The 26,770-nt window shown below is 45.6% G+C and overlaps 1 protein-coding gene across 1 annotated transcript in view; it reads right to left on the bottom strand.

Annotated features, from left to right (window-relative positions):
- Window positions 1-3,859: 3,859 nt before the first annotated feature.
- The window catches only part of ptc (protein patched), a 30,290-nt gene continuing 7,379 nt past the window's right edge, over window positions 3,860-26,770 (bottom strand). Inside the window, exons 4-14 of the mRNA XM_075672650.1 lie at window positions 25,989-26,203; window positions 25,046-25,193; window positions 21,251-21,679; window positions 18,734-18,987; window positions 16,985-17,061; window positions 16,452-16,561; window positions 13,897-14,209; window positions 12,438-13,417; window positions 11,166-11,462; window positions 7,169-7,397; window positions 3,860-5,165 (exon numbers count right to left, since the gene is read on the bottom strand). Coding sequence (XP_075528765.1) covers window positions 5,098-5,165; window positions 7,169-7,397; window positions 11,166-11,462; window positions 12,438-13,417; window positions 13,897-14,209; window positions 16,452-16,561; window positions 16,985-17,061; window positions 18,734-18,987; window positions 21,251-21,679; window positions 25,046-25,193; window positions 25,989-26,203 — 3,120 coding nt within the window. The 3' untranslated portion in view covers window positions 3,860-5,097. The remainder of the gene's footprint in view (window positions 5,166-7,168; window positions 7,398-11,165; window positions 11,463-12,437; window positions 13,418-13,896; window positions 14,210-16,451; window positions 16,562-16,984; window positions 17,062-18,733; window positions 18,988-21,250; window positions 21,680-25,045; window positions 25,194-25,988; window positions 26,204-26,770) is intronic.

The raw sequence follows: 26,770 nt of genomic DNA, 5'->3' as shown, positions 1-26,770 counted from the left end.
ACATTTTGCAGCATGAATGGAGCACAGTACGTTAGCGACTACCCAGTTGCATTTCCGACAAGCGCAGCAGCAAGAAGCGGGAACATGGTTTCGCATTCGCGCGCTTTCGCCATATGCTTTCGCTTGAGGCGGATGGACGAGGCTCAACCTGTGGCTCAACCGTTTGAATCGGACGGCGGCGCGCGCCACCTAGCCTTGAATAACGCTATCTCGTTTCTCTAGAGCAAACTACTCCGCGAAAAGCAAGGAACAGCATACAGTGGGACAGCCCATAGAGTTTCTTGCAATAATTACTATATGAATCTCTATGGGACAGTCCTCTGCATAGTTTACATCATGACTCTGCTTGCTGATCTAGATTATCATCGCGCTGCAATGTGTTCCTAGTCACCGACACAGAGGCAAAAATGGCACACACTAACGAGGAGATTATAAATAACTTACTTTTCGCAGGGTGACATCAAAGCCTTTCAAAAAAAAAATTTTAAAAAAGACAAGCGAAAGACCGGTGACGACGACACCTTTAAGTTCCCGCACCAGCTCGCCGTGTCGTCACGAATTTCGAAATGTGTCTGCTAGGCCAAGTCAATTTTTTTATTGGTTAACGATGGAGTACACTAAAATAGTCAGATTGAACTTCATAATTGTCAAAATACGAGAAAAAATAGCTTAAAATTCCTGGCGTCACTGGCACACCGGAGCCAGCTAAAGGGTTCCGACGCAAAAATGAAAAAATTGAGATTTCACCTTATCTTTCTCATATCTACTAAGCATTGTACTAATCAGTCTAAGCTAATTTAGTGTTTATTTTTATCGTACCTTGAATGTACGTGCGTGCACTGACCATCTTCAATTCTGCAATTGCAACATTCCCAAAATAACTCATTGATAAGTTAACAGACGAATAACTAAGAGTTCACCAGCAACTATTGCAATTTCGGATGTCTGCTGTTGCAAAATGCATCCACAAAAATAACTTATCTCTACGATACTGTTTAAGAAAAGCAGTACGGAAGATAAAATTTGCCCTCGGCCGAGTTTCACTGATATAGGTGTACTGTACCCAATTGAAATACCGCGATAGTCGAGGCTTCGGCAGGGTTTTGCTTTTGTTTTTCATATAGACTGATATGCGTCATGCGCTATCGCAAAATACAGATACAGTAGAACCTCTTTCATGCGTTTTGGAGAACAAAAACACAAATAACGTACTAACCGGGAAAGCGTACGATCCGAAGTTACCCGCCGTGGTTGCTCAGTGGCTATGGTGTTAGGCTGCTGAGCATAAGGTCGCGGGATCGAATCCCGGCCACGGCGGCCGCATTTCGATGGGGGCGAAATGCGATAACACCCGTGTACTTAGATTTAGGCACACGTTAAAGAACCCCAGGTGGTCTAAATTTCCGGAGTCCTCCACTACGGCGTGCCTCATAATCAGAAAGTGGTTTTGGCACGTAAAACCCCATGATTTAATTAATTTAATTTAAACGATCTGAAGTAACTAAAAAAATTTACATACTCAACGATTGTTGACATCTATGCAATGCGAAGCGTCGCGCGGATCTTGCGGCAGGAGATGCCGACGCGCGTGGATCTGTTGGTGCTCTGGCGGCACGAGACGCGTTTTCGTGTTTTAAGAGGGCGACAGGAAACCGAAACGAAATCGAGCTGGCGGGCGACGCTAGATGCCGCCGAAGCGAAACGTGGTGCCCACATCGTGCCGCCTGCAGACAGGGAACGGCGGCGCATTTGGATTATCGCCTACTATAATAGTGTGCAGTAACTCTATTGGGGCGTTTTTTGTGTTCTTGCTTGCAAACATTGGCACCGGGAAAACGTACATAACGGGGACGTATCAACGAGGTTCTACTTTATACATCATGTGCATGCGACCTCGACTGTGCGGCGCTGCCAGATTAGGTTGTGTTGCACTAATTCAATTTGGAGATTTCTGCCTACACGTGAGCTTTCACGCCATTCCGTCCAGTAAGCACACAAACAAACTAGGCAGGCATTCACAGTAGTTGCTGTAATCGCCCTTGGATCCAATCTCAGCTTCTACAGCCACCACTCTGGCTTGTGATCTCAAGCCCAATCACCAGAAAGGCCTACTGATCTGAACATGCTCATGGCCAGCTTGCTGCTCACCACTTAGTCAGCCGGAAGCATTGTGCATGCTAAGTCCAAAAAAGTAACGCCACATTCTACAGCGAGTGAAATTTCAGTAGCCGATAAACATAGGTACTACGAAGGACGTGGCGGTGCCAGAGAGAAAAATCGAGCAGGTCCAGGAAACAATTTGTGCAAGCCTCATTTGCATGGCTAAAATAGCATTTACTAATATTACTAACAGAGCCCAATTTATGGAAAACAAAACTTGAAGCTTGCCACCCCAGCTCTAAACCACAAGATCAATTTTGCTACCACCAGAAGAACCCATCAGCGCAGCCATTATTATGAATCAATGTAGCTCTGCAGAAAGCATTGCAAGGAGTTCACCTGTGATCATAGAAACGACACACTGTGGAATCACATGGTCGCCTCATTTGGTCTGGTCGCACGTGGTCTGGTCGCGTCTGCTCAAAAACAATGATTGTCTTGAAATTAAAGAGGGAAAAAAAGGCTCGGTGCAAAACTCAGTGGCAATTTCCAGCTTACCACTCTTGTGCAAGGCTACAACAAAGTGGCAGCGAGCACGCATGGGGTGGGGCGTACTAAGAAAATCTTCAGACAACGGCTCATAAAAGAAACAGTAGCTCAAGTGTCACGGCTTGGCGAGGCTTGGCTCGACCTTTTGCAGAGCCAATACAGCCACTGGTCCACATCATGTGGCTTTCTATGGTGCAGAGAGACTGCGCTTGAGGCTACTTAGTTACGTTTTTGAAAGGCCGAGTAGCTACAGCTACCTTTTCAGCGTAGGGGGGCATAGCTTTTTCATGCTTTTCTCAATTGTAGCAAGGCGTAGCAAGGTTCGCTTCATGGCGCAGTTTAGTGCAGCAGTAGCATCACTGCAGAGATCACTCTCACCTGCAGAAGTTTATGAGAAGGCGATCAAAAACACTCGAAAGGCTTTCTGCCGGCTGCCATGGCAAACTGCTCTACCAAGGATCCCCGAGACTTTCGTTAATTACCTAGAGGCTTTAAAAGTTTACTGGGCACTCTAAGAAACTCATCATTATCTCCACAAGGTCTGCTAACTCTGCTCAAGTGTCCAATATTCCTCACAAAATTGTGAATTGCTAGTCCAAAGGTGCTGCCATGTGTACTTTAAGACGCTTCACCAGTGTCTGTGCGCATTCTACACACTACCTGCAAAGTTTCATGCTGATACCTCGTCTCTCCTGAGTGTGATGACTATTTGAAAAATCACCCTATACGCTGAGGTTTGAGCAGAACAAAGGATAGACAACAGGGGCCGAATTCACAAAGGTTTTCCTTCGTAAATGCTCTTTGCTACTGACTGGCCGCCATCACTAATATTATGTACAGCATTAGGACTGGCGGAAATTTGTCCTTTCAAACAATTCTAGCACAAGAGATTTTTGTTAACACAAGCTCAGGTATGGAAAAAGCGTGGATAGGCCTTAACAGCTGATACTGCGACATACGGAAAGAAGGGTTAGATGTCTGCAGGAGAAAAATATCAAACTGCAAATCTTTATATGTCGCAAGGGAAATTGTCAGGCATATTATGAAACCCCACTGAAACACACTTGTCCCTTGCAGAGCTGCACATCCTGTACATTCTAAGGTGAACCACTTGCTAGGCAGTGTCTAGAAGGCCCACGTCGTGGAGCTGAAAAAAAATTCCCGATTTCGGAACCAAGAGGCCGTAACTACAACAGCACACAACACAGCATTTCATGTCTCAGTCTTTACTCATTTCAGTATACTAAAAATAATTAGAAAACAAGTCAGTGGTCCCACATAATTTCAATGAGTAACAATGCTAGGGAGGCTGGAACAACAGGGCCCTCACTAGAGTCAGAAAATAAATAAATTCTACTAAAATGTCATATTCTAACCTACAACACCATATGTGTGGTCATTCTGTCACACTATTTGTGCGTCAAACAGGACAAGTTCATCGTAGCTTTTGCCAAATTCAAGAGGCTCGTAACAGGAAGTTGGGAGTTGCATCCAATTCAAAGCCAGTCCACAGTGCACAGAATGGATGCTTCTGAGGATATCCAGTGTTAGTACATAGACCATGAGCATTTAAAGAATTGGGGAGGGGGAAAAGAGGGGTGGGAAATTGTCCAGAGAATAACGCTTGGCGTTGCAGTATATCTATTGTGGAACCAGAAAAACCCGATTTGTCAGCTGAACAGCTCCCTGCTTCACTTACAGCAGCAATGAACGCTGCCAAAGAGAAATGCCCGCGAAATCAACAGAAAAAAAAAAGGCAGGCAGGCCATCTTTGGTCGAAGGTAAAAAAAAAAGCATGTGGGCAAATCCCATGTGTTAACACACTTGCAAACACTGTAATCCGCGTTTCCACTCACACACTCCGCAAAACCAAGGCACCAATTCAAGAGTCCAGCGGCCGATACATTTCACAGTCCTTGACACGCGCAAACGTTCACTGAGCAGAAATCGATGACATGGCAGTGTATAGGCGTCATCCGCTCACTCTCGAGTAGCTGTCTGACTGTCCTGGAAAGGCACACTTGTTTGCTCCCAGAAAAAAAAAAAAAAAAGTTCCTACCATCTGGCAGCAAGCACACTTCCTTGAGCAGATGAATGGCTCCCATCACCATTAGGCCACTTGGACAGCCTTCTCAGTCACTCACTCCACACACACTGTATACGTTGCAGGGCTTCGAGAGACTTTTCTTCCTAGGCAAAGATGCGTCACTACTGTGGCCATTTCTAATCAATCCAGTGTTGAGTGAAGAGCAGCGCCCCCTTGCTGAGAAGAAGGCTCTTGTACCCGTAATGATGCTGTGTGGAGAGTGAGGAAGAGGGGACGCTTCACTTGAGGTAGTTAGTCAATACGCGGGCCACCCCCACACAAAGGTGCCTATGTACAGCGATCCCTAAGGAAAATAAATACTGGCTGCCACAACCTTGAGCAGCGGAAGGGCGAGTCTCCCTTCAAAATTTGCAGTCGCGAGAGCAGCTGCTGTCTCGCCGCCGCCGATGCTTGTGACTTCGTTCAGAGGCTGAAAAGAAAGAAAGGAAGGGTCAGACAAGTGTGGACGCTGTAGAAGGCAAGGTTGACAATCATGGTAGTCGAAATTAATCTATGGTTAAATACTGATTATGTGGCCATGAAATGATTCACACATTTGGGCGAGACGGACCTCATGAGCTTTGGCCGTTTTCTTGATGCAGCTGGTATGCCTTGGCGAGATCAGCTTCACATGCGTCAGCCCTCTCACTGGCCTGTCAAGGACATGAAGCCTTGGTGTGCTTACGTGCCATCTTTTCGGTGTGGACTGCTACAATATGCCGACACAATGGCGCGTTGCTGTTATGGACCCCTCACATACTATGAAATGCCACACTGCTCAAGAACTGCGTCAACGCCTGTGCACCGTTCTCGCGTCTGCGTGGGTTCAAGGATAACAGCACGCATGCTCACTCAGACATGCATGCACACCCAAGGCTCAGGAAAATGCACTAGCGTGGCCCAGCTCTCTTCCATCCCGAACTTTGGGGCGCCTCAATCTCCCTCTTTCCAAGTAGGGGGCAAGGAGGATGTCAAGGCACTGTACCGAAATTGGGCACTTCCGACTACCGCTATGTGTTCTCGGCATGAAGAGGTATAATTTCACATTAATTCTCATTTTAACACATCTGCAGGTCGCCTAAGTGACAGTTTTTTCTGGAAGTGGTTACAAGATACATTACGTCACGTTAAACCCATGTGAAGTGAGCTAAGAAGACCCCGTCTTCAAAAGAGAAGAGTAATGTATTATGTGACTGTCAAAAGCCTTGCAAGAGTGAGTGTAATGATTTTTCACTTCTCTAGGTGCATGCAAGCTATGAAAGACTGCTGCTGTGAATGGTTTCAGGCCCTATTATGACCATCTGGGTCTCTTCAGAATGTGTTGAAGTTTGAATACACAAAGGTTTTCACAAGTGAATGTGGCCATTATGGCTTGGAAGCCTAGTGAATGTCAAGGTGATTGTTCTGTTAAGCAAATGCAAAATAAATAAATATCTACAATAAATATCTAAATACATAAATAATAACTCTGGTGAAATAATAATAACTGTGGTGACAGAGTCTACAGGAGCTTTAAGCGGGGCGTTTCAGACAGAATGGGAATGATGGTTAGTGCATGGATTTGCCTGAACTTTGTTCTTCTGGCTTCAAAACTTATGATTTTCAACGAAGTACTGCATCATAAATAATTAAATATTGATCATTAAAACTGTCCGACGGCAGGATTCAAACATAGGACCTCTAGCACAGAGGCCCGATATAGAAACCATTACACCATGGATGCATGCATCGATAAGCGGCATAGAGCATGCTTATGATTTTCTCATGGGCAAACCAGTGTGTTGGAACACTTTGCCGTGTTTTGATTTGGCCACCGCGACAGGCTGAGCTGCTTCAAGTAGTAGTGATTATGCGTGTTCGTGGTCTTCTGCATTTATAGAAGTACAGATTGCTTTGAAATTTATGACGAAGAAGGCAGACAAATCGTAATAAACAAAGCCACAAGAATGTCTCAATCCACAAGCATGAAGATCAGAAAAATCCATGCATTGCCCATCATTCCTATGGTGGCTGAACGATCGCAGCACCAGAGTTCCTTCTAGTGATCATTGTATGAAACTCTATGCATGCGGCATGCTGAAAATCTTGGAGGCAATGTTCTGGGATTTGAATCACATCACATCTGCTAACCATAAGATGCACATCATCGGCTTAGGTGCTATTTAAAGGCTGTTCGTAAGAATGTTAGACAATTACCAGCCCTGCAGCTTTGCCAAGACTACCACTTTCTTTTAACCAATTTAGCCAGAGTAAAATTTAGTTGCAGTTGCCCTTAAACTATGGCTTGCCTGCATACCTGTTCAGGCAAGCTGAAATGCAAAAGCAGTTATCCCTTCTGCCCACACATGAAGGGGCAACAGTGATGCCACATTTTAATGACAACATACTTTGCACCTTGATGGTAGCAATGTTTGACGAGGTTGCTGATCTCACCGTGAACAGGTGCATGTAGCTCCACTTTGACCTTGGCAGTGACCTTGGTCGTGACGTTGGTGGTAGCCCCTCCTCCCGGTTGTTGCACACTGCAGTCACTGCTCGACTGAACCACAGTTGGAGCGCTGCCACCCTCGCTCGGCGTTGATGAACGGCTGCTTGAACCACTGTTGCCACTGCTGCTGCTGCTCTGTGCTGACGATGACCGATCACCAGTGTCCACGGTATTCTGCAGGCAAAAATTACTTTGTTCATAACACTGCCTCGCAAGAGTGAATTCTCCACAGGACTCACACGTTGCCCTACTAGAGCACACAAAGTTAACCTTTTCTCTATACTGAGCTTGTTACAAGAAAGGATGAAACTGTCCTCTTAAAAAAGCTGAAGTGCATGGTTACAGTCGAACCCGTTTACATCGAATTATTCTATATATCGAACAATTTCTGGGGACGGTATAGTTACAATGAGTATATATAGCAAAAATTACGTTTACATCGAACAAAAATAGCAGCGACTCCCGATATGTCGAATGTCGAGCGGCGGAAAAGTGCCCCCAGAAGTTGGCTTTCCCTTGCGGTTGCGGGGAAACCCGACGGCGCGGCTCAATCCAATCGCTATCCCTACCGTGAAAGCGCTGCTGCAGACGACCCGTTGACACCCCCCTGCAAAAAATGATCCTGGCCCGCCCGCAGCGCTTGCTCAGACAGCCAATCAGAGGCTCTTGTCAAAGGTGTTCTGTGCTCTTGTGCCCTCGTCGTGCAAAATGGCGAAAGTGCGAGTTGTCTCGGTGCTTTTCTAGTCCATTGTGTGTGTGCCTTGTGGGCCATCTCCCACAGTGCTGCCGTGATGAAGCGGCAGAATTTGCCTTTTGTCGTGAAGCTCGAAATCATAAATTTGGTCGATCGCGGTGGGAAGTCGGATGTGTCCCCACAGCGTGAATGATTCCGAAGAACACTCTCAGGACGATCCTGAAGAATAAGGAGGAAATTAGGGCTAAAGCGGCCACTCTCTCGCCCCGGCGCCCGTGGCGCCTGACACGTACGCACAGCCGTGTACGAGTGGTTCATCCAAAATTGCTTCAGCCGTGCCGGCTTCCGTGTGCTCGGTGATGACTGTAAATTCTGATGAATGCGACGCAGGCGTTGCCGGTGTTGCCGAAACTTGGAGCGAGCTGTCAGAATTTCCGGAAGCTATTGACGAATCAACAGTGGACGAGTTTGTGAGTGCAATAGATGGTGTCGCGACCACGGGAGAGCCCGAAAATGAAGACTCCATTGCCGATGTCGTACCAAGCACAAGTGAAAGTGGGCACAACGAGGAAAGCAACGATGTTCCTTTGCCTACATCCTCCAAAGTGATTGGTGCGCTCGCACTAGTCCGGTGCTTCTGCGCGAATGCGGAAGGTTGCGGCCTCAGCTGCTCCCGACTCCTTAGACAATGTGGAGAAATGCGTGCGTTGCATGCAGCGAAATTGCCTGAGCAGAAAGAAATGCAGGACTATTTCATGCGAAACTAAGCTAGTTTCATCAATAAAGTGATTTTATAAATGGTATGTGCTTTTATGACATCCAATTATTCAGCAGGCTTATATCGAATTATGCTCTATATCGAACTGATAGGCGTTTTTTTGCGAGTTCGATATAGCCGGGTTCGACTGTATATTGTCACATTGTAATGACGGTGAAGAATCAAACATTGCCAAAAGCGTGAGACAAAAATCTAGGAATGGGTAGCAGGCTAGTGAAAGCCAGCTCAGCTTTTGTTAAAGGGACACTAAAGGTTACCAGAAACTCAAGTTAAAGTGGTAGAACAATGTTCTAGAATGTCTAAGGCGCCAATATAATTGCGAACAGAGCTTTAGTAACCGAGAAATTGAGGTAAATGCATGACACGATTTGAGACCCCCAGCGACATTCCGGTACTAGCCCGATGATGAAAGCACTCCTCATAATTTGTGTTACTAATACTCAACTACTCGTATTAAAAATATAATTTCATTCGGTTATAAGAAGGAAAAAAATGCTACTTGTCTACGTCTATTCGATTCTAAGAAAAAATAACATTTTGTCGTTACCCTTCAGTAATATGGGTGGTCGAAAGGTTTCGTTTTCGCTCGACTCTGCGCGCTCGACTCTGCGCCGCGCACGCTTTGGAGTTTCAGTAGTTTCGTTATCGCGTCGTGCTGTGAGGGTTCTGCTGGCTCGCGAAACTTTCATTTGGAACAAACAGCGAGAATGCCACGTCCATGTGATGTCGTGGGAAGCCCTCGTTGCTTTCCCGCTCCGGAGAGCCGGTGTCGAGGCTGCCGTCGTAGTACGCAACGACGCCGACAGCGCGAGCCCTCAGCAGCAGGTCGCGCTCGTCAGTGCTCAAATCGCTGAAGTTGAGCCCACCATCGCGAGCCAATCTGTCGTTGTCAGGGTCCATTGCGATGAGCGTCGAAGTTTGCGTCATAGAATGAAGTACCAGTTCATGGTCACACCTTTCTCCTTCCGCTAGCCAGGCTAGCCACCATACTCCCGCTTTCACTCTGTTGTCGGCTCTGTCTTGGCTATGTTTCTGGCCGCGCATTTGCGTTTTGCGCAGAAAAGCCGTAGCGCCGTCTGCGGACGCCGTTCTACTCATCGATGGCGCAACGTCACTATGAGACCATGATGTCAGTACTCCTCAATCGGAGGGCGGGCGATTTGAACTGCGCTAGAGGTACGCAGACGTTTCAGAACGCATTTTCTCTTAAAATAAGTCTCTCCTTGGCACGAAACAAGCGTTTCGAGGTTTCTGGGATGGTATTTCAACAGTCCACATTGACTTAATAGTAACCTTTAGTGTCCCTTTAAGTAATCTCCCTCCCTTTTATGACCGCTCCCACAGAATGCTGCATCATTGGCGATGTCATGGCACTACAGCCAACTTGCTTTCTTTTGATGCCTCTGAATTCAATCCATCTCCTAATTTAGTTACGTTGAAACATTCCAAGAGGCCTCATTGTGTGTTAAAACACTTCCTCACACAAAAATATAAGATTCCAATGAACTTCCATACTCTACTAAGCTCATACAAACAGACGCAAACTGTACTCCAGCTAGCTCCTTATTGCTTTAGACATCAATATTGGCTATCCAATAGTAGAAGAATCAAAATCTTTCTACAGTCGCCGACTGATTTTCCGGACTCCAAAAATTCGAACATGCTCGATTATTCGGTCTGCTTAGCGGCACTGCCATTCTCCCCATAGACCATAATGTATAACAACTGCCGAAAGTTCGGACACCTTGCAACCTCTCGTCTGATTTTTCAGACACTCCTTGAGCCAACTCGATCGAGAGCACCATGCACCAACTCTGACCGGTGCATGGTTCGACTTGCTGACCGCCATTTTTGTGCGTTGCCTTCCGATGTGCTCCCTACTGACGCGGAAAATGTTCTGCTGAGGCCTGCACAGTGGTTGCATTGCGATTCCGGACACCGTCTCATTTGACAGTTTCACAGCTGCTGACACTGCTGTACTGACATGCGCAGAACTCGACGACGGCGAGATCGTTCGTCAGGTTTCTGCTGCACCGCCGGACCATAACTCCGAGTCGGAAGATGACGCACCATGCGCTACGCTGCCGTCGCATGCGGAGCTTGTACAAGCAGTGACTGTGTTTTCAGCTGCCTATAGTGACCGTATGACCCTCTCCGAGATTCAGGCTTACCTGACTGTGCGTAAACGGAACAACGTGCAACGGCGCATTCACGATTTCTTCAAGCCTACTGCCGAGCCCGAATAAGTGTGTGGAAATAAAGGATTTCATTTTTTTTTCTTAATCTGCTTTTTCGGACACCTGTGTATTCAGACATTTCCGCAGTCCACGTGAGGTCCGAATAAACAGTCAGCGACTGTATAAGCTTTTAGTAGCAAGATCAGCAATTAATGCAAAAGTAGTCAAACCTAGCAGCCCCTTGAAGGCGGTTGGATGGTGGTGCAGAAACACATGGTGCAAATTCCACTTACTCTCGTCGTAGTCTCTGTAGTTCCATTGCTTGTGGTCACCGTGGTAGTCTCGACGACCACCTCTGGGTGTAGAACAATCTCATGCGAGGATGAGCAAGAGTGGTACGAGGGCGGCTCTTCAGATATCGTGCTCAGAGAGTCAGCCCATGGGTGACGTCGCACGCCAGCACCGCCGAGTGGTGGCCCAGTGACAGGACGCCCGAATGTACGTGGTGGCCTTAGCATTCGCGGCGGAGGCTCGGGAGATGCTTCTGGTGATGGTGTTGCTATGCGATCTCCACGACTTTGAGGCACCAACTGGATAGAAAAGAGTTTTCATGAAACTTTGAACAGGTCCAGCTTTCTGCGTCACATGGCAACTTTCTTACTCAGCAGCAGTATTAAAAACCGAGATGTTATCATTACAAGACAAACGGCATTCTACAATGTTTTCCACTTACTCGGGCCCTGCTTCACGCCATACCAGTGATTTTTCTCATCTCGTTGCTGAATCTGATCCTTGGCCAAACATGATTCCATTCCACATTTTTCAGTATCCACTGGGTTAACAGACTAACGATCACCCATCATACATGCCTATTTCCACTTTTACTTCCAAAATTGAATATTGCTAACTTGTTTGTGCTCCACTAGAGTGCTCCACTCTACGTTTTACAAATACACCTGCAACTTTCCTTAATTTTTTCCCCCACAAGAAGAGCTATAGCTCAAGCCCAACTACAATGTCCTTATTCAATCACAGGTATTGCAATTCTGTGAAGTGCATTTATTGGATTGCAATTTCTTTCTACTGCAGAGTTATGGGGTTGTAAACCTGCTGCTTCAATCTTGTTAAAAATGTGCCAGTCTCGTTCATTTTTGTTATCAAAATGCTTCTCCAATCCATGTTCCCGAATTAGACTTTATGTGCAATGAAATTATTAGTTAAGCAGCTACCTAAGAACATATTTTTGCACTTTCCATGCACAGTGCAGTACACTGTTAAAGAGAACACTGTGATGTGTGGCTCTCACTTTCCTGGCACTCTAGCTGCCATTGTGGGCTTAAGTTATGTCAATGCACTACAAAGAGGCGTAAAAGGGCGCCAGCACCACACGTGCTAAGCAACATGCTTATCATTTAATAATTACTGCTTTTATCACTTGGGACGCAACATATCAGGTAAAGTAACAATCTTCTTTCGCTGAGCTGACTGCTGCTCCTGGCAAAAAACTTCGACCACATTTATACTGGCACACTGCAAATAGCCAACACCAAATTGCAAATGCCCACCTCGCCAGGCGGTCCCACCAGAGAAAGCAGCACTGGCAAAAACAGCAGTCCGTTGAGAAGACCCAGAATCACCAGGGCCGACAGCACGTAGAAGAAGTGCCGGACAATAAAGTCAAATTCGGACGATGCCAGCACGAGCACACCCAGCAGAGTTGACACCGCACCATGCACAACGGGCGTGAACATCCATTCTATGCTCAGCGATACTCGACGATTTCTGCAGCCAATGGCCGTGAGAAATGAAATTGCAACATGAACAGTGAACTGTACACCAACGCCAACGGCCAGCACAAGGAGGACAGCAGGAATGGCGCTGAGCCGCACGCCGAGGAAGCCCATTGCACCAAAGAGTTCAAGGACGAGGCTCGCGAGGACGAGCACAAGGAAGCAGGCAGCCCAGAGGTTGAGGAGGGCCAGCGCGAGCACCAGAAACACAGCGGCCAAAGCCACAGCCAGCGATGCCATCAGGTGAATTCGGAGCCGCAGGTGCTGCTCCCAGAAGGCAAAGGGGGCTCCGCGAGGAAAGTTGGGGAGTCCCCGTGCCTCGAAGCGTGCGCACAGTGCCCAGACGCTCTCGAGGGCACGTGACACCTCGCCGCTGTTGCGCAGGCCACGGAGGTAGAAAGGCATTTGGGCGTAGGCAAGTGGCGCTGACTTGGGGATGCGCAGTTCAACGTCCTGCCTTGAGTGCATCCACTGCCGCGGTTCGGGCCTGAGGTTGGCCTCCGAGGCCGAGTAGGCGAGTGCGTCATTTGATGCCCACGCCGAGAGGTAGTTGTAGAAACCCTTGGGGTTGACAAGCCCTTCGTCATCAACGAGGCGACCCTTGGGGATGAGCTTCTTGTCGATGGGGTTGTCTGGCCGGCCTGTTTGGACAAGGAGCTTGTAGGCAAGGACCCCTTCGTCTGAAGCATTTGGAAACCACTGCTCGCGGGTGATGCAGCCTCGCTCCCAGTCACGGTCAAATGCCTTCTGCAGGCCTGCAGAAAGGCAAAGATATACAAGCTAAGCACTTTGATGCGCACTATGATAAAACTCTGTAATGCCCAACGTATCATATATGCTATGCTGAGTTTAATACTTCAAAAGTCTGATTTAAGCAAGAGAAATAAACTCTTAGCCTATGGTATCGTTTTTGATATGCTGGAGTTAGTTTTCCATCAGGGATAGTTCAGCCTGCTTGACAATCTCGAACCAATTACCAATTAATTAATAACTATTCTAATTAAGTTTTAACTAAAGCAACATTTCAGTATTGTTGTTTTGTACCAATATACTCTCCATGGCCAGAAATTAAGGTCAAAAGTGAACAAGTTGTTTTAATTTTTTTTTATGTGAAACTGTGCTTGGGCATTAGAGGGATAATTTCTCCAGTATAGGTGCTTTTCTTTCTATATTGCGCTGATGGTGATCAAGCCCAACAGCGAATTCTAGGCGACCTTGTCGAACCAGAACTGACCTCGTAGCCAGTCCCGGAACAGCGTGAGCCAGAAGTCGGGAAGGCCTCCATCGTCATTTTTGATGATATGTTCGACAGAAGTGAACGCCTCGTGGAACTCCAGCAGGAGTCTCTGCTTGGTCGGATACTCGAAGTTTCCCCGCGTTATGGCAAAGATGTGAAAGAAGCCGAAGTAGTGGCTCTGCGCCTTCAGGAATGCCTGCTCACGGCTTCCACCTGGGACCACTTCGGCCAGGTCCAAGCCTTCGTCTGCACGTAGGGCTCCCCAACCAGATGCTGCCAGAAGCGCCACCAGGCCCAGCACAGTCAGAACCTGCAGCGGCAGATGTGATCACATAGACAGTTTCCTAAGCTTCTCACTTTGGGGAAATGTTGTTGGACTTCCCGGAGTGACAAAGACCCCTTCATGTGTTTGCCCCTCCCCAGCAGAACCCCTTTTGTACATGCAACTCTACTAATGATATATACATGGTTCCTCCACAAATGTCAGTTCATCAAATGGCGACAATAAAGATAGGACCCCCACAGTTACTAGTAGTGCAAAGGGCACGCCTCCTTTTCTATTCTTAAGAACTGCTCAATGGCCAAATTCACACATGGTAGCCAGATTGACAATGCAACAACAGCAAGACTGAAAATGATGGCACGACTATGGCTTGAAGTGATTTGTCGCAAGCTCGAGAGTAAACCCTTGGTGGGGAATGCGAGCAAATTGAGTTATATTTGAAGCTTACTCGCTTTTTATTGTGGCTATCACCTGCAGCAATACAGACATTCACCATCACATTACATCCTGGCAGAGCCCTTAACACTTTCCTGTTCGTGCTTTATTCCCACTGATAACCTGCTATTGATGGTTACAAATTTGTATTCTGCCGCTTTTTGAGTGCTCTCGAACAGCTAGCGCCTTCTATTGGTTTATTCAGAAACTATTTATTCAATTTTCTTCTTTTTTTCCCCTCCTCCCCTCTCCCCTGAAGCACAGGAATTCTTAAAACGCCTTTGAGAAGGGGCGTGAAAAATGCAGTGAGCACTCGTAGTTCCCAAGATGCGCGCCACTCATTCACACAAATGTTGCATTTTTATTGATTCTGATGCATCTGCGTGCAAGTTTTTGAACTTTGGAAGCAGTAGTGACGGGGACGACAACTTCAGTTTGTCAGATTTCAGCTTTCACTTTCTTCTCCGAACCCTTTCATAGCTGCTGTGCACTGATATAAAGATATCTTGTGTGTTCTCAAGGTCACAGCTCTTATTTGCAGGGTGTTACCATACTTCAGCCGGGACCTTTAGCCAGCGGCCACACAGGAATTTGAGTGTTGCGTCATAAGATGGCCGATAGTCGACCTCAGCATCATGCTAGGGCTAGTCCCTAGAGCTAACGTTTTCTTATATATATATCTAAAAAAATTCTTTACGTAGAAAGCCGACATTCGCTGGAATTTTCCGCAGGTCCGTTACGTTGAACATTTATATGCTGAATATTTTAGTTACCTTTGCGCGAAAAAACAATGATGTCATTATAATAACTTTTTCTTTTCTTTTATCACAAAATTCTTGTTTTTATATACATTTTTTTTCAATTCTTTTTATTCAGCATGTTGTTTGGGACTAGTACCGTTGGAAAGAAAATTTTTTGTTATACAATTTGATACGGTACACTTAAGCATCAAGCATGCTCTCCTGATAGAAAAAAAAAAGAATTTACTAGACCTTGTTGCTAATCTATTATTATTATGTACTGACTTTTTACTGTATTTAATAGACTTTTCCCGCGGACAGGGTAGTGTTAACAGCTGTAACTGTAAGGGCGGTGGTGACGCCATGTGTGGCGATATTGTGGCAGTGAAGGCAAAGTGGCAGGGACAAGGGAGGCACACGTGCTCAGTTTGGAGCTTGTGGGACCATGCAAATCCGTTTGCAGAAGCTATCGTTCCTAGAAAAGATTTGTGACAAGCTCTGAAATAAGAAAGTGGATGGCATTCTTGGGCATTTTGCTAGCGGACTGCACGGACGAGCAGCAATTTATATGTTTAGTGGTCACATTCGGACGTAGTTATAATGCAAATTCAACTCACGGTATGTGATCAGAACAGTGACATCTGGTGGATCTAGCACAAATAAACATACAGTATGTGGCTATCTTCCAGTATTCGGAAAGTGCCTTAAGTAGTCGGGAATACTATTCAGCAAGGATATTACCAACACTGAAAATGGCAAATTCTAGATGCTCGTGCATAGTTTGGCAAAAGGCTTGGCTGGCTTCACTGGCCCACAGCCAGCAAGCCAAGGCGAGTGTCAACGGGACATCGCTGGCCCATAAGAGGCATCACGCTTGCGTTTCTTTCATAGAGACCCAATCGCAAATGTGTTTTTCAATATTGCGAGTTAAGGAAGGCACTCTTGCATTACATGCAACTCTGCTATAACAATTAAGGTTCAGCTCTATTGGCACAGAACCTGCCAGTGTATTATTACTCTTGGAATGAATTCCAATTCATACACAATATTAGTGCAAATGCAACTGGGTGCAGTCAATATTACAGTCTACTCACTTTCACCGGTGTCTGCTGCAAGAAAGGTGCGTAGTAGTGACTGGCAAAGTAGTCCAATGACCACCAGCACTGCCTCTCGTCTTGCTTCAAATCGACCACCCGAGCAGCATCTGCGCGAGATATACCCTGTCACAACCGCTACTCACTTTACAACAAACAGGTCGACATGCCTTCTCCAAAATCAGTGAAATGCAGCAATGGCGATTGCCATGTGGTTTCAGTGAGCTCTGGCTACAAGCAGAATACACTATGAAATAAAAGGTTTACTTAAATTATGAGGTTCCAAGGCAACAGTGGGGCTATGTCTACTAATGATACTGTTACTATCAGCAATACCACTGCTACAATTACCACAATGCCACTGGCATGCCACAAGAAGCTTTACAGAAAACCATTTCTTTTGCGTGTAATTTGTGGCTGTTTGAGCTGGTACAAAACCTCGATTCTAAATTTCATTAAGCAAAAGTAAATATGACTGCTATTGTCATGTGAACCACATGTAAAGTGCGACAGGTTGAAAGAAAGATACCGACCTGTGCCCACCCAAGTTTCCAAGGGACCGACTGCTACCACTGTCGCTGGTCTGGCAAGGGATCGAGCTTGTGAGTCCCTGCATGAGTGAAAGGAAAGGAGCACTTGTTCAGCAGGAGCCCCTTGTTTTCATTACCACTAAGACAAATCACTTGTTTTATTACTTCGTTGGCCGCATACACCTGTTACACCTGAGATGTGCTCAGTCACGAGCAACATGGGTAAACAGTTTTGAATTTTCACTGTTGCCTAGAAAAACATTGCAGTGCCAGAACTGCTGCAACAACTTCACCGTGTGACGTAGCAGCCTCTCTGGTTACATAAAAACAAAATTACCCACACACTAAGCGTTAACAGACTCTATAGCACTCTAGTACTGCTCACCCTAGTACTCCAAGGCCAATCAGAATCAAGATTTCAAAACAATGTGGACAGAAGAAGGCGAACAAGAAGGAAGGAAAAATTCAGTCAAACCTTGATATACAGAGCATGGATGTAACGAATTATTAGATATAACAATGTATATCTAAAATTTGCTTGCCGATATCAGCATATGATGAATGTACGCTATTACCAAGATATTTTCGTGTCAGATGTAACTTAGCTATAGCAAGTTTAGACTGTACCATATTTCTCGCCTTTCTTTTGATACTGTTATTATGGCCACTACCACTGCTCTAACTACAAGCACAAAGAGTACACTTAAACCCCAATATAATGAAGTCCACAAAATTGGCATGTTACTTTGTATATTAAAACTTTGTTATACTGAAATTCGAACATTTATCCAAAGAGGCACAGACGTCAACATATTTTTCTTGCATGGTAGGGACCATAAAATGTTCAGATGACCGGGCAACCATAAAAAACAAATTTCAATCAGAAAGAAACGTGTTTTTGTTCATTTGAGAGTCGACTATCAAAGGCACAGTTTCGTGTTGTGTTGACCAGATTGACAATATTTTCACATCAGCGGTACAAGGCTTAGCCTAAAAGCTTACGTGCAAAGCTTTCAGGCAACGCTACACAATGGCTGATATTGTTGCCTGACAGGGGGACTGCACTATCATGAAGAGAGCAGGCAGAGGAGAGCGAATGCTTTGTCTGCCTCCCTCTTCAACACATCTCCAAGACACAAGATTATGTGACCTCCAGCATTAAACACACCGGAAGACAGCACATGTGAAGCCACAGCCACCTATGGCCGGGCTGGGAGAGGAGACGTACCACAGCATTTGGAGTGAGGGGCAGATAGGATCTTATTGCACTTGGACTTTACACGAAACCTGACAGCGAGAGGGTCTTGCTGCTCCTCTTCGGTGGCGCTCTCTGTCGTGCAGTGCACGATTTAAAGAGGTGTGTTGGCAAGCAGCTGCGTGTAAGCAAACCACTTGCACATCTGCATCTGTGGCAGTTTTGATTTACTGACTTGGTATTTATTCATGGCAAAAATTAAATTTTGCTATACGAAGTTTGTTATCCTGACGTTTAACTGTACTACAATGTCATTGGCACTCACAAGAAGCTTTACTGAAAAATATTCCCTTTGCTAATATTTACAGTTACTTTGAGCTATTACAGAAGCATGACTCTAAACTCTCCTGACTGTTTTGCACTGTCCATTATAAGGTTGCTGCACACAAAAAAAGTTTGATGTTAAGGCACACCTCAATAGGCGGATTGCAAAGTACCAAAATATATCATGCTAGCAGAACAGGGCACACTGATATGAGAAAGCAGGATCCACACACCCTTCAGCAGCCACTACGACTGTTGCATGTTCGGCTGAGCAGCACTGTTGCCAGCTGTGCCGGCTTCGCCTGAGGTCCACGCTGACTGCGGCCGGAAACAAGAGGAGCATGGTGGCTGTGCCAAACGTATGCAGCACGGCAGCTTGGAGTGCAAAGGCCCGCAGTGCCGGAACTGGGATCAGCGCAGCTGCGCAGAACGCACCAGCTGTACCAGCCCATGCCACCAGCACGCTGGGTCCGACGCACTTCAGCACCTGGTAAGTAGAAATGTTGGATGCTCACTTCTGCTTGCCTGAACAGCCAGAAAGTTATCTTCACTGTGCATCAGGTAAGCAAACCTGGCAGGCCAGTTAGTGCATACAGGCCTTGAACAGAAGCCAGTGATAATGCAGGACTTATCCAATCTGTTTTCTTTGCCCTTGTGTCTGCATCTTTTTGCACTTTGAACTTTCTTATACATGAATGTATACCAACTTGCCAACCCTTCGGTACTTCCGGACAGATTAAATGAAACAATTCACACAACAAAAGGACTATCACAGACGACACATCACTTATGTCATTTGTCTTCTGTTGCTTGCACTGTTTCAGAAATTTCACTTGTAACCAGCTTGGAACCTGACCTTAGCTTCTTTTCTTAATGGTTTCTGTCTTCATGTCAAGTCGCTACATTCATCTTCTTCAGCCAACGTAGGTTTGCAACATGACAAAGACCCTGCACCAAGACCTCGTATTACCGTCAATCTGTGCCAGCCAAAGTCATCCCATGCCCGAAAATTTCCCAATTGCAGCACCCCCTCTAATCCTTTGGCAGCCTCGACAGTGTTTTCACTTCCCTTTGCATCTGTTATCTGAATAGACGCAGCCTGCCTGTTCTATGCATTGCATAACCAGCCCAAGCTCACTTCTTCCACTCAACCACAGCAAGAATGTCATGCACACACATTTGATTTCTAACCCATACTTCCCATCTTTCCATTGTTTCTATTGTTGCAGTGGCCTTAACTTGCTTTCATGTGTCTTTGTTAAACTTCAAGTACAGTCAAATTTTAATAATTGAAACTCAAAGGCGCCTGAAAATTTGTTTGAATTAAAAGAAGGACTTGTTTTTGAAGTATTCGTGTACCACAGCACGATGTACAAATGGTGCGAGTCATGAAATATCATGGCGCGCAAGTACACAGCGAGCTAGGACCACGAAACTGCCCATGCCAGCCAATGCTCACTTCCCGATAACGGCAGAGAGCAAAAAAAAAAAGGAGCGGGCTAAGCGGGCACCGGGCCAGCGTGGAGACCATAGGTTATGAAAGAGTTGCAAGGGAGATGAGAAAAAGGGTGAGGGGGTGCACAGTTGAGAGGCAGAGCGGGAGGGAAGAGGATTCGCTTTCCCACCAGCTTGCCGTATGGCGCTAATTACCTTTGCCACCGAAGTTGCGGAAGCCAGGACTGGGCCTCTGCTGCTGCTTCCGGCTGCATGCTCGCATGTTTTTTTTCTTTTGTTTGCTAACAGATCAGTGCTGTGTTTACCTTTTCATCCTGCGTTCTTAAAGCGAATCATGGCTTACCATGATTGCGAAGTTGTTGCCGCTGATCATAATCATCTTGGTGTGCTCCCTTCAGTTGTGGCATCACCACATTTGAAAGACAAGGAGAATGAAGTACTGGGTGTCGCCTTCTCATCATTGTATTGAGGGTCTGTCTTGTCATACAGAATTGGATATGGTGCACCGTCTCCAACAGCCTTTCCATCAGGACACCTCAATTTAGATGCATCATTGTAGAAAGACAAATGCGAATGAGAGCAACCAAGCCAACCAAAACAAGCGAAAGTGAGAGCTGACGCGAGCAAACGATAGTGGGAAACAAGCGGTCTGGCTGAATCAGACGCGAGTACAAATAGAGTGGTCAGGCAGGTCCGCACAATACTAGTTTCTCATACGTATGCCACTGCAGGGGCCAGTCCTATTGCTCTCCTCCGCTCGCGGCTCACTTGCTGCCACAGCGAGCCATGAAAAATTGGCCCAGGATCGGCCCCTCCCGCAGCGTGTGTTTTGCCGTTAGTGTGGCTGGGGCATTACGACGCAACGCAGAAACAACAACCTTGCCATTTGAGAGAGGGTGAAATTTCTGCCATGGGCTTTTCTTTTTTTTTTTCTTCTTCTTCTTTTTTTTTCTCCTGAGTGCCCTTGGCGTTGAGGGATTTCTCCTAAGCCTTTCCTTCTCTATGGCGGGATTAGAGCAATGTTGGTCGGAGGCGCCACTGTGATTTGGCGTCCTGCTCAGCACATTGTCGGAGCGCAAAATGTTCGAATTAACAGTCGCAAATGTTTGCGCATTGGAATTACTGCCCGTTTTCGCCCATTAGAACGCACATAACTTTGACGGGACCCCGGCATCAGTTCGAATAAACTGGAAGTTCAAATTAAGCCCGTTCAAATTAATGAGATTCGCCTGTAGTATACATTCACAATCACTTCAGGAACTTCTTTACTCGGCCAGGTGTCGGTGAAGTCTTACCTGAGCGGTGCGCTCATACGGGGGCCGACTTCTAGCCCCTTGCCGGTATGCCTGGTCAAGCAGGAACAGGGTGTCCAAGGCCAACCCGAGAGCCAGCGATGGCAGCACTTGAGTCGTGGCTGCATTGAATGGCAGGCCAAGCAGGGCGCAGAGGCCCAAGCCAGCCCCCACTGCGGCCACAGCCAGAAGCACTCCAAGAGTTCCTAGGATTGCACTGCCCCAGGGGTTGTCGCGAGCGGCCGCAGCCCACAGTGACAGGCAGCCGTAGACAACCATCAGCAGGCAGCCAAGCGCCACACGAACTGGGCTCACTTGCGAGAAGTCCTTCATGACGTCCGCAAGTGATGTGGCTGTGAACACATGCAGCTCGCCGATGGGTCGTCGCGTCGTGTTGCGGTACTCGAACGACGCGTCCTCCCGCAGGACCTCCTGGGACAGGTGTGATAGTCAGACACAAGGCAGTTGCATGGAACTTGAAGTTTGTTGCAATTTGGCTGTTATGGAGTCAAAACTAGCTTGTCACAAAAGTCATCAGACAAAAGAGACTAAATCACCTGCACAGGACATAAGGTTGTATTGTATCTGTGGCATGGTTATGCCTACTATAACAAAAACATCAATAAGAGGTTTGGTACTGGAAAAGTACCTGCATATTATTTTGTGTGCTTTAATCCTTTAGTCCACAAAGAAATTCCTCATTTAAAAAGAAAGAGCAACTAAATGACTAAACCAGAGCTTCAAGAACAAAGCAGAGAAAGAGACATACATGCACCTGTTTGACCCTCTTATGCCATTTGACATTTCATTTTATCACATTTTTTTGTACCCAATGATGCTTCGTTTTATGTACCATAAAACAATGTCATTTGTGATGCGCTTTTGGTGTAACTTAGTGTTCTTTTCTAATCTTTCTTTGATGGCAACTCCTTTTATTGCAACTATGTCAAGTATATATGCAGAAGTGATGATAAGAATGAACATCAGATTAAAATGATATAGTTTCACAGAGGCAAAGTAACGTGCACATGCATGTAATAGAAAAGTGTACGAGATGCACAAGCACAACAGTCTTATATATATATATATATATATATATATATATATATATATTAGAACCACCGACCAGCAGTTGAAAATAATTTCTCCTGCACATGCTGTATTTTCACACTTACAGCCCACCTGTGCATACAACCAAAGTCTTAATAAAGCCTTAAAAAAAAAGAAAAGAAAGAAAAAGATCGGGAGAGTGAGAGATAAAAGATATCATGCACTTAACATGCACATATAAGTGCATACAGAACACTCAAACTTCATATAATTAACAAGTTCACAAAATTATTGGCAAGAAGCAAAGCTCAAGGAGTGAACTGGTTTCTGGTTTTGTACACAGTCATCAAAAATGCTGCCTGTAACTTTGACCACTGTTGAAATGGTGTGGCTTCACAGCATACAGCAGCATACTGCAGTGAAGCTGCACCGCAAGACAAAGCTTGTGAACAAAACGCGCACTTTACAGACTGTTTGAATCTCTTATGCAGGTTATGCACATGAAGAAATGGCAGCTGAGGTTAGCAAGAACCATAGCCACTGTGCATTTTCACTCTGCGAGGTGGCTGAAAAGTAGCAGCAAATTCAAGCTCCAAGCAAGGCAAGCATGCATTAGGCAGTGAAATAGACAAAAGGCATCCAAGTCCAGTACCTGACATGCATGCAAGGTTCCCTCGGATCCTGCAGGCATGCCAAAAGAAAAGAAAAACCTTGGTTAGTCGCACGTACCGAAGAAGACAACAAGATTAAGATTAGCCGTTTCAACTTTGTTATGTTTCAGGCATGAAGAAAGCACAACTGGTCACAGGAGGAGCTGTGCTTGAATCAAGTTAAGTGCACAGGTAGTTGATCCCTTAGCTTTGACTTCGTATCCCCGACCAACAATTTCAATGATGAAGTCTCATGAAGGCAGCAGCCAAAATGAGACTAATGATCTTGTTACGTCTGCTGAGCCTGACAGAGGTTCCCTGAAGTTCAAATAACCTCTTTTCATATGACGTAAGACATTGCCCTCCTCCCCCCCCCCCTAGCTAAACAGAGCTCTTTACCAAAGGCACCGAGATGCAGTTGCTAACATGTTCATGTTGGTAGCCACAGGTAGTACCAACACGAGCATGACTTACAGTAAGACTATGACTTTCACTGTGCGTCAAGCAACGATGCCTCCAAGTGTGATCGAAGTTCAAGAGAATTGAAGTAGCGTTTAACCACGATCCATTCCCAAGTGCCATCATCACAAAAATTTAATTGGCAAAGCTAGCCTGAAATGCATGAAGAATGTTATAAAACTTGTTTGGTGATGTAACAAATTCAATGGACACGTGCCGTTGCTATGACCAACTGCCATCCTCACGAAAATTTAATTTTAGCCACTAACATGACTGAAAATATGCGACATTGCATGCTTCCATGTTTTCTTAGCTGTTGTAGTCACAGTTTACAAAAGAAAAAAGGCATGAGACATGAAGTTACTATGAACCTAAATATAACAAACACAGATATATGCTAATACAGATTATCGGATACCACAAAGTAAATCTAAAATTTTTATCACCGATATCAAGATGTACAGAAAGTATGTTTATAGTGGATGTTGCATACAAAGAATGTATTTTCACGTCGGATCTAACTACACTGTAACAAGGTTAGAGTGAATTGCGATCAAAGGTTTACATGACAACAGTACTAAAAAAAATCTAAATTCCAGTATAGTTTGTACCTGCAGAAAGTTGGTAACAATGCAACAGGATGTTTTTTGCATACATTACACCAGGCTGTGAGCCCACAATGTGGAACTGTTCAGCTTTTTCACTAGTATAAATAAGAGTGTGATGGAAACTCCAGAACATTCACATTGGCCAATGAATTCAGTGCCTGACCAGAACTATCTAATGCCTCACAGCAATTATTCGGTGTTAGCTGACATTTTGTCAATTATGCGTGTTGGCATAACTGGCAAATTAGTAGTTGGCAGTCAGGGCCCCACATGTCACAAAGTGTCACAATGTGAAAGTGATTGCTATATTACCACTCTGTGCAACACTGCAAATTTAACAGGACATAGAAATGTTCAAGTCAATGAAGCCTCTGTTGACATAGGACATCCAACAATTTTTTTTTTATTGGAGAAACATGGTCACTGAAAGGCAGGCAATTTTACTTTCTTGAACATGCCATCAGGCAGCTACAAGGAACCTTCCTCCATGCGAAGTGGGTGAAGTGTTTTATACATCAATGTTTTGTGCATCACAACTAGCTCTCAAATCTGTAAAATAGGTCCTCTGCATAAAAAAAAACAAATTAGGGGGTTTTACATGCCAAAACCACTTTCTCATTATGAGGCACGCTGTAATGGAGGACTCCGGAAATTTTGACCACCTGGGGTTCTTTAACGTGCACCTAAATCTTAGTACACGGGTGTTTTCGCATTTTGCCCACATCGAAATGCGGCCGCCGTGGCCGGGATTCGATCCCACGACCTCGTGAAGTCCTCTGCATAACTGGCTTCCCTGCACAACAACTACACCATTTCATCCTGTCCACCCCGACTTTGTTTTTACTTTTTGCTGTAAATGGAAGGCTGCTCTCAACTATGTTCAGTCAAGTCCAACGACTGCAAGATCTACGAATGTCATTCCCAGTGCCCATCATAGATCCCCACACTGTCATTTATTCTAAATCATTTCCATTTCCTTAAACAACGGCGGACCTTAACTGCAGGCGTGATGCTGCTTGTTCTTATCCTACCTCTGCAAACTTCCGCTGCCAGGCCTCAAGGATGGAGCGTGCTTTGTCCATGGTCCAGTCGAGGTGCGCCATCCGGTAGTGCCCTTTCCAGTAATGGTACATGTCACGCTCTGCCATCAGCTGAACAACCGACTGCAATGCTTCCGCCCTGCGTCCGAGGTACACAAAAAGTACTGTAATGGCTCATCTGCGTGCACTGCAAAGGGGCAGCCAATTATCACCCAACAGGCCATTAACAAAAATTTTTTTTACTGCACCAAAGCGAGTTATTTTCCTACAGACCCTTCGTAAGATTCCTCACACAGCACAATTCCTTCCACAGCTGCGGTGGGGAAGAGTTCTGTCTCATGCTAGAAGCGCAGACTTTTATTACCATACAGCAGACATGCACTCTTTTTGTCAGCCACGTAGCGGCTCTTTAAGCAACTAAACTCAGCCCATTCAATAAGGTACCCAAATTAAATCAACACTTCCTTACAAAATAATGCTAACGTATGTCTCCTAAGGATTCATGGCAATAACTTTGCAAAGACTGCATACAACAGCATTTAAAAAGAAAGTTCAAACAGTAAAAAAAATTTTCAAGTGACAGACACTACAGGTGAATTCCACAGGTTTTTTTTCAGAGCAGGTTCCCGAGTTCCTCTGGTTATCTCAGACTACCTCAGTCCAAAATGCATTGCTCCTGCTCTGCTGTCGAGGCATGAATTTAACAAGACATTTTGGAGTGCGTCAAGCTTTGCATGCTACGCTTGAAACATTTGCTCTGATCCAGCACGAGGCATTATAATTTCCTCCAGATGATTAGCATTTACTTGATTTGCCAAGTTCAAGGGTAACTTGAGTGCTCATGCAAGTACACCAGTCTCTCCTCTGAAACGAGGAGTGGAATCTGCCATACATCTCTTGCTTCTTGGCGTTCCTGTGATAAACAGTGTCTCACCGAACAATGTGCCCCGACCGGTTCTTCTGGACACCTCCAACGATGAGGTCCTCAGGCCAGTGCATATACTTCGTTGCAAAACCGTAGCAGCCACCCGTCAGCTGTGCACCGATGTCAGGTGCCCGTCCTGAACGCTTGTTGGGTGCGGTTTCTGGGCATCGGGGGTCACTTGGGTCCAAGCAGGGTTTCTCTTGGTATGCTGATGTGATGCCTGCCTGTTTTTTCATGCAAGCGTAACAAAGACAGACTCAATGTCAATAAATACTGAATGTGATAAATCCTAAGCAGCAGTCTTAACCTTTTCCATAATGCAGGAAATGATTAAAATTCTACCAAGTTTCCAGAGAAATGTGGGGTGCAACGTTTTCGGCGAAAGCATACAAGCACCCAGAAACAAAGAGGAAGATTGCAATTATAAGCAAATTTACCGATGTAATCATCATCTGTTCACACTGAAAGTACTTTTGTTTGTGACGGCTATACTTTCCTATGTTATCCTTTGCTGCATTCATAAGTGACAGGCTAATGTGAAAAATGATGGCGATCAGCTGTTGTGGTGCCTCTTGTAAACAAGCACTGGCGCCAACAACAGCTGATTACATTGTCAGACCATCTGATCCCCTCTGGAAACCTTCCCACACTCATACAGGGTGTCTCAGCAACACCTGCCTCCAAGCATTGAAAACAGGAGATTCAATTCAGAATTGTAATTTTTGCTTGCCCAATTTCATAACAGCAGTAAACATAAAACACTGATAGTTATAATCAGCTTATCATAAATT

This window comes from Dermacentor variabilis, chromosome 10 (assembly GCF_050947875.1).
Source record: "Dermacentor variabilis isolate Ectoservices chromosome 10, ASM5094787v1, whole genome shotgun sequence".
Classification (NCBI taxonomy): domain Eukaryota; kingdom Metazoa; phylum Arthropoda; class Arachnida; order Ixodida; family Ixodidae; genus Dermacentor; species Dermacentor variabilis.
The sequence above is the reverse complement of the archived record's forward strand: the minus strand, read 5'-3'. Positions and strand labels throughout refer to the sequence as shown.